The 8,990-nt window shown below is 39.0% G+C and overlaps 1 protein-coding gene across 1 annotated transcript; it reads left to right on the top strand.

Annotated features, from left to right (window-relative positions):
- Window positions 1–5,679: 5,679 nt before the first annotated feature.
- On the top strand, window positions 5,680–8,898 carry LOC113294898. The gene has a single exon (XM_026543270.1). The coding sequence runs from the start codon at window positions 5,680–5,682 to the stop codon at window positions 8,896–8,898; it is 3,219 nt and encodes a 1,072-aa protein (XP_026399055.1).
- Window positions 8,899–8,990: the final 92 nt, after the last annotated feature.

The following is an 8,990-nucleotide window of genomic DNA, read 5'->3' as shown; positions in this document are numbered from 1 at the left end:
ATCTTACCAATGAAAATACCCAATTAGTTCAAAGACAAGATCTATTAAGTAATGAAGTATCTCGTCTTTCTTATTCTTTAACCAAATTTAATTTAGGGATGGAAACTTTATCAGATGAGAATAAAACCTTATCTCAAGAGAAGCGAGTTTATTTAAACAAGATGGCGATATCTTCGCAACAACTTAATATTCTCCAAAAAGTATGTCCTGACCAAGAGAAATCTCTTCGCTCTTTAAGAAATGAACTTAAAGAAGTAACAGAATCATCTATCGCTGAAAGAGATACACTCATTCAAGGTAGAATAGCTTTAGGTGTGAAGGAAAATCAGCTTAAAGAACAATATTCCAAATTAGAAGAATATTATTCTTCTCTTGCGAAGAAAAATGCCTTCCTTGTTTCTAAAGAGAAAAATCTTCAGTCTCGACTTAAAGGTTTAGTTGGAGATAAATTTGATGACGCAATGGACCGTTGGGAGAATAGTTGTCTATCCTTGATTCAACGCCTTATTTCGCAAAAGGAAGGTAGTCATAATAGTTTGACTGCCTTAATTATCTTTTCTTTGTCATATTTCTCTGAATTTCTTATTTTAACAAAATTTTGTATTCTATTTTTCGCAGAGTCTGAGAAGAATCTTCATTCCACTATTTCTGACTTGGAGGCTAAATATGCTAAAATTCGCAAAGAGAATGCCTTGCTCGTCTCTACCCTTACTGGTCCTCGCAATCGAGCAGAAAGAAGACTTGATTATCTTGTTTATTTTAAAGATATTCAAGATAGGAATCATCAAAGTGCACTTCTTCGCCAAGTTCATCTCCGGGCTGAAGTCCTTGTAAGTGACATCTTACTGTCCAACTCTCTTTCTCCTACATCAATTGATCCTATAGAAGTAGATGATGAAGATTTTCGTCCTGCTGATAGTGATCATGATTACGAAAGCGGTGCGGAGGATAATTTCCTGGAAGATGAAGAAGAGGTTCCTTCTAAAGAAGTATCTGCTGGTGTTAATCAGAATGAGAAAGATATTTCTCCTGAAGAAGTAATTGTTGGCGATAATCAAAATGCTAGTCATGGCGAAGATCAAAGCCGAAATGAAGGAGAAGCTTGCGAGAATGTTGGCGAAGAATTTCTGTCATCTCCTGCTACTGATATTAATATTAAAGCTTGAGCTTCTTTTCTAGCTTTGTTTTCCTGAGCTGTCTTATTTTTATCACTTTTGAGAGCTACATTTTTCAATAACTTTGAAGTCAACTTTTCCTTTTAATATTTTGTTGATAAGAAAGATAATGCTTCTTGCATATCGATTCCCATACTTGCCTCTCATTATCTTTCTTGCACAAAATAATCTGTTGTGAATGCTTATCATTAATTTGTTTTATCATATGGTCTTATTTTGCCTTCCTAATTAAAGGTCTTATTATGCCATCTCTTGTCATTGCGACAAAATCGCAGGACGTCCTTGCATTTTCATACAAAAACCCATTGATCTTGTCTTAACCTTTTCTTTTGTATTATGGCCTCTTCAGGAATGTTGCGACAATATGACAGGCCTAAATATTCTTGCGAAAATAAAGCCCCATGACATTGCCGTCTTGCGACGAAATCGCAGGACGTCTTCGCACTTTCATGCGAAAACCCATTGATCTCGTCTTATCTTTTTCTTTTGTATTATTGCCTCTTCAGGATTGTTGCACAAATATGACAAGCCTTAATATCCTTGAATAAAAAGCCTCATGACATTTGCGTCTTAAGACACTTATCAGCTCCCTAATGGAGGGTGCCGCCCTTATCTCCCCCTGGTTGCCCCTTCAAGGAGGCGTACTTCTACCATACAAGGTTAGCTCCTCCCATCCAGTCTTAACAACAACCAGTTGTTTTCGCAGCCTCTTATCCCTTTTGCCTATAGGGCTTATGGTTACGAGACTGCACCCTAAGTGGGGTTTTCTTCAGGCCGAGTGCAGTATAAGCCAAGACTTGTCAAGAATGGCAAGGACGCTTCAAACGCCCCCCACCCTTGACTCAACCGTGTACCTCGGCGCCTTGATCAGATTCTGCACTCCTTGAGAGTCCTTATTACCTTAGTCGCCCAACCTAAGTCATATGCTTAAGTTGAGAATCCAAGGTGCCTCTCCCGGATGGGCTTTATTGACCCCAAATCTCCATGACTCAGGTTCCGGTGGCGGTGTAGCCTTTCCCTGAGCCATGTAACAGGTACCCCCTAATATGACGTACTTTAGGTCTTACATTTGCCTCTTGCGAAATTTTATTCGCGAACTAGGGTGTACGCCATAAAGGTTCGCCCCTTTCTTTTATGTCATTGTTCTGTGGTTATCTCTGCGACAATTTCGCACATCATGATCTTCTTTTGATATGAGTAATTCTGCAATTATTTTTCAGAATTCATAACTTCTCAAAGCTTCTTACTGATAATATCTTTTCAAATACAACCTGTTCCATGGTCTGTCTAATCTATGACCAACATCTCCCTTCTGGATCCATTAATCTATAAGCTCTGTTCCAACTATCTCCTTAATGATGTAAGGTCCATCCCATTTTTTCGCTAATTTTCCACCATTTTCTCGCTGATATATTGGTGTTTCTCGCAGAACTAAATCTCCTGGTTGAAATTCACGTATTTTGACACGTTTATTATATTCTCGAGCTAATCTTCGCTGATAATTCTCCATATGTTGTAAAGCTTTTTCTCTTTTTTCTTCTAATTCATCAAGTTTGTTTAAAATTAAACCCGCACTAAGATTTTTCTCCCAAGCTTCTCTTTTTGTTGTCGGAATAACAACTTCTGTTGGTAACACCGCTTCAACTCCGTATGTTAAACAAAAAGGTGACATTCCAGTAGCTTCTCTTCTAGTTGTATTATAAGCCCATACTGCATTATGTACTTGTTCGCACCATGATCTGTGATGTCCTTCCAATTTCTTCTTTAATATATCTGCAATTTTTTATTTGTTGCTTCTACTTGCCCATTAGCTTGTGGATACAAAGGAGTGGACTTTCCACATTTTATCTTGAATGCATTAAGTAACATTTCTATATTCTGCCCCTCAAACTGTTTCCCATTATCAGATACCAACTGTGCAGGAATTCCAAATCTGCAAATGATATTTTCGAATATGAATGTAAAGATATCTTTGTCGCGAATATGTTGTACTGCCTTCACTTCTGTCCATTTTGTGAAATAATCTGTTGCGACTATTAAGTATCTTCTTTGTCCAGTTCCTGGTAAAAATGGCCCCACAATGTCTAAGCCCCATTTTCCAAAGGGCCATACACTGGTTGAAGATGACAATGGTGCTCCTGGTGCATGTATGTTTTCTTTCCATGTCGCTGACAATCTTCGCACGTCTTGATATTTGTTTTGCATCTTCATGCATGTATGGCCAATAATAACCTTGCATTTTTGCTCTATGTGCCAAAGATCTTCCTCCACTATGATTGCCAGCATCTCCACTATGTAACATTTTCAGCACCTTTTCTCCTTCCTCTCGTGTCAAACATCTGAGTGATGGTCCACTAAAGGATTTTCGGTATAGCAACCCATCTCTTAATTCATAATTCGTTGCTCGGCTTTTTAACTTGTGTGTTTCCAATCTATTTCTTGGTGTTTCTCCTTTCGCCAAATATGCGTGAAGTTCCATTCTCCAGTCTGCGACATTGTTCATTTGTTCTTCTTTTTCATTATCTATCACCATCACATCCACATCTTCCTCTTCTTTATTTATTGATGGTGACAGAAGTGTTTGTATTTTTATGCATCTCGCAGTTGGATCTGTCATCATGCTTGAGATGAAAGCAAAAGCGTCTGCGAGTCTATTATCCTTTCTTGAAATGTGCCTCCATTTTATCTTTGGGATTTTCGCTGATAATTCTTCAACCAGCTTCTTGTATTTCTTCAAGGATGGTTCATTTGTAGTATCTCCTTTTATTTGGCGAATAACTAGCTGCGAATCACTAGTGATCCTGGCATTTTCTAGTTTCATTTCTATTGCGAATTTTAAAGCATGTATCACAGCTTCATATTCTGTTTCATTATTAGTGGATGCAAATTCCAATCTGAATGAAAAAGCCATCTTTATTCCTTCTGGCGAAATTAAAACAATTCCAACTCCATTTCCTTCTCCATTTGATGATCCATCTACCAATATTTCCCATCTATTTGGTTCTGTTAATAAATCTTTTGGATCTCCATGTTTTCTTCTACATCCATCATTTCTTCTACTGCTTCATCTTCTTCTAAAGGAAATTCTGCCAAGAAATCCGCAACAACTTGTGATTTTGGTGAAGACAAAATTTCATATTTAATATCAAAGTGGCCTACTTGTGCATTCCATCTCTCTACCCTTCCTGATCTTTTAGAATTCTTCATCACTGATTCAATTGGTACTTTTGTTAATACCTTTATCTTGTGTGCTTGAAAGTATATGCGGAGCTTAAATGATGCATAACCAATGCTAAGATTAATTTTCAATCTTTGAGTAATTCTTCTCAGCAGTATTAAAAGTTTTGCTAATGTAATAAATGGGTTTCTCCACTCCTGCGTCTACTCGCAATAACACAACACTTAATGCATGCGACGTTGTCGCAAGGTAAATCAATAATTCTTCTCCTGGTTCTGCCTTTTGTAAAATAGTTGTATTCATAAGATGTTCTTTGATTCCTTGAAAAGCCTTTTCACATTCATCACTCCATTTAAATTTGCACCCTTCTTGAGTATATCGAAAAAATATTTGCATTTGTCTGATGATCGCGAAATGAATCTCCCCAGCGAAGCTAGAAGCCCATTCAACTTCTGTACATCTTTTATTGTTGCTGGTGTTGGCATGTCACGAACTGCTTGCACTTTTTCTGGATCAACCTGTATTCCTTCCTTTGATACAATGTACCCTAAAAATTTTCCCGATGCAACTCCAATAGTACACTTCTCAGGATTCAATTTAATGTTATACTGCCGCATTTGTTCAAAAATCTCCCTCAAGTCTTGTACATGGTCTTTAGCTTCTTTACTCTTTACTAACATGTCGTCCACGTATACTTCTAATGTTTTATTATCCATTTTGCGAACACCTTCTCTACCATTCTTTGATATGTCGCTCCCGCATTTTGCAAACCAAATGGCATTTTTGCGTAACAATATAAACCTCTAGAGGCAAAGAAAGCAGTATGTTCTTGATCTTCTTCAGCGAGAGGAATTTGGTTATACCCTTTGTACCCATCTAAAGATGATACCCTATCATTTCCCGCTGCAGATTCCACCATTTGAGGAATATCGGGTAACGGAAAACTATCTTTGGGGCAAGCTGATGCAGCATCTTGATACCTTTCCTAATTTTGGTCTTTTTTTTAGATTTCCTTTTATTTTATAATTTCTTTTTTTTAGATGTTCGATTTTTAGGAAAGATAGGTTAATATAAATAAGGGATTGTAAGATAGTTTTATTCATTCAGTTTAAGAGATAATAAACTAGAGTTTTCTCTAAAGCCTTGCATTGATTTGATTCTGTCATCAATTCAAGAGCCTTGCATCGAATTTGATTCAACTCTTCGATTCAAGAAGTCAGGTCTCTTGAAATTTTAACCTAAATTTCTAGATTGAGCTGAATTACCGTTGATACGCTGCGCCAGGTTGGTATCAGATACAGGCTACGTTCTTTTTCTGTCACTACAATGGTAAGACCTCGTCGAGCACCAGTTCGTACTGAAGCAGAAATCACTCGTGACGCCATTACTGAGCTACAAGCCCAGATGGCTTCCATCACAAATGCCCTCCAAGCCATTATGGTTCAGCAACCAACACCAGCCGTACGCGAACATGTTGCTCACGTTAACAATAACAGAGACGATGTTGATAACGAAGAAAACCCGTTTGCAGACGACGTTAATCCCTTTGCTCCTCTACACACCAACCGTACCCTAGCACCAGATAACGTACAAAACGTAGCAGCTCATATTCATTGGGAATCGGGTTTCAAAACCGAGATACCAGAGTTTCATGGAAATTCTTCAGCTGAAGAACTGCTCGATTGGATAGTCACGGTAGAAGAAATCCTAGAATTCAAACGAGCTCCAATGGATCAATGTGTTCCTGTTTTAACAATGCGTTTTCGTGGAAGAGCAGCTGCATGGTGGACACAATTGAAGACAACTCGTGCACGTCTTGGAAAACCAAAAATCATGTCATGGGATAAGCTTTCATCAAAACTTAAGAAAACATTCTTGCCTTACAATTATGACCAGCTTATGTTTCAGCGTCTCCATACCATCCGTCAGGGAAATCGATCTGTGGTTGACTACTCCACTGAATTTTTTTTACTTCTCAATCGAGTTGATATACAAGACTCTGAGCGTCAACTGGTGGCACGGTTTACAGCAGGATTACGACAACAGATTCAACACACAATCAATCTCTTCCATCCATTAACACTGTCAGAAGCACATCAACAAGCTTTAACTATTGAGGCGCAAACTAAATTATCCTTTTCATCATGGTCTACTGTTCGTTCTTCTCGACCAAATCACAATCCGACTGCGACAGATGACGCTGTTTCTGTCAAAGCAGACACACCCATTGTTCCAGCTCTTGACACTCGGCAAACTCGACCAAACTCAATTCGTTGCTTTTCTTGTGGAGATTTAGGTCATCGACAGTCTAACTGCCCCACTAGAAACAGAAGAGGCCTCCTCCTTGACACTGCTGGTAATGACGTTGAAGTAATTTACGATGAGGAAACTACAGAGCCACAAGATGAAGTAGAGGTTCTTAAAGCTGATAGTGGACCAGCATTAATGTTGCGACGTTTGTGTTTAGCTCCGCGTGGAACAGATATCAACCCTCAACGACATAATCTTTTTCATTCAAAGTGTACTATTGGAGGCAAGGTGTGCAACTTCATAATTGATTCTGGTAGTAGTGAAAACGTCATTGCTGAGGAAGTTGTAACCAAACTTCAATTATCAACAGAACTACATCCTAACCCCTACAAGTTGGCATGGTTGGATCGGAATACCGATGTACTCATAACTCGACGAGCATTGATTTCTTTTTCGGTGGGTGATTCATATAAGGATCAGATTCATTGTGATATTGCTCCAATGGATGCTTGCCATCTACTTTTAGGACGTCCTTGGTTATTTGATCTTCGAGTACAACACGATGGCTATCGTAATACCTACAGTTTTCGTTACAATAATCGCAATTTCACTCTACAGCCTTCTTTGCCCGAGAAACAACATACACCATCAGCTCCAGTCCTTTTCTTGCAGCAAAAGGCTTTTGAACAAACACTTCGAGAAGAAAGATGTGTTCTAATATTGATCAATTCGGTTGTCAGAGAGTCTTTGTCGTCACCTCCAGAACATTTTCAAAGACTATTGGAAGAGTTTCAGGATGTTTTTCCTAATGAGTTACCACCCGGACTTCCTCCCCTCAGAGATATTCAACACCATATTGATCTAATTCCAGATGCTGTTCTTCCTAATAGAGCTCATTATCGTATGAGTCCGAGTGAGCATGAAGAACTTAGACGTCAGGTTGAGGAACTTGTGTTGAAGGGATATTTACGTGAAAGCCTGAGTCCGTGTGCAGTCCCAGCTTTGCTTATACCAAAGAAGGATGGATCTTGGAGGATGTGTGTCGACAGCCATGCTATAAATAAAATTACAGTACGCTATAGATTTCCCATTCCCCGTCTCGACGATCTATTAGATCAAATTGGAGCTGCAACGATTTTCTCTAAACTGGATCTTCGAAGTGGTTATCATCAGATACGAATCCTCCCAGGAGATGAATGGAAGACGGCTTTTAAAACTCGAGAAGGACTTTTTGAATGGCTTGTCATGCCCTTTGTCTTGTCCAATGCACCAAGCACTTTCATGCGTGTTATGAATCAATCTCTTCGGCCCTTCATAGGTAAGTTTGTAGTTGTTTATTTTGATGATATTCTCATATTTATTAAGTCCTTCACAGAACATCTTGCACATTTAAGAGAAGTACTTCTTGTTCTCCCTCGAGATCAACTATTTGCCACACTAAAGAAGTATGAGTTCGGCTCTCCTGAGGTTCACTTCCTTGGATACATCGTCTCAGCAAAAGGTCTAGCCGTCGATCCGAGCAAGGTAGAAGCAATCAAATCTTGGCCTACTCCTACTACTTTATCTGAAACTCGAAGTTTTCATGGTCTAGCATCTTTTTATCGAAGATTTGTGCCGCAATTTAGCAGTTTGATGGCACCTATCACTGATTGTATTCGTCATGATAGTGTCTTCACTTGGACTACCGAAGCAACTACAGCTTTTGAGATCATTAAAACGAAATTGTTATCAGCACCTATACTAGCTCTTCCAGATTTTACTCAAGTTTTTGAACTTCATAGTGATGCTTCTAAGTTGGGCATTGGTGCTGTCTTGAGCCAACGCAACAGACCTATCACCTTCTTCAGTGAAAAACTGGCTGGAGCTCGTCTACGTTATAGTACTTACGATGTGGAATTTTATGCAGTGGTTCAAGCAATCAAACACTGGAGACATTATCTTTTCCATAAAGAATTTGTTCTCTACACAGATCATGATGCTTTAAAACACCTGAACAGTCAAGATAAAATCTCAGCTCGTCACGCATCATGGATATCTTACTTGCAACAATTTACGTTTGTTATCAAACACACGTCAGGTGTTTCCAATCGAGTTGCTGATGCCCTGAGTCGTCGCCATTCTTTGCTGAGTGTTCTTCATGTCTCAGTTCCGGGATTTTCCACCTTTGCTGATTTGTATGAGTCTGATGACTTCTTTGGTCGAGTTCTTCTTGACGTTCAGAATGGTCTTCCTCGAGATTTTACTATGCACGATGGCTTTCTTTTTCGAGACAGTCGTCTTTGCATTCCAGACTGAAGCCTCCGTCTTAAACTTGTTGCTGAAACACATAATGAAGGTCACATTGGTCGCGACCGGACGTTGTATTTACTTTCTCAGTCTTATTTTTG

This window comes from Papaver somniferum, chromosome 7 (genome assembly GCF_003573695.1).
Source record: "Papaver somniferum cultivar HN1 chromosome 7, ASM357369v1, whole genome shotgun sequence".
NCBI classification, from domain to species: domain Eukaryota; kingdom Viridiplantae; phylum Streptophyta; class Magnoliopsida; order Ranunculales; family Papaveraceae; genus Papaver; species Papaver somniferum.
Note: the sequence above shows the minus strand (reverse complement) of the source record. Positions and strands in the feature narration are given on the sequence as shown.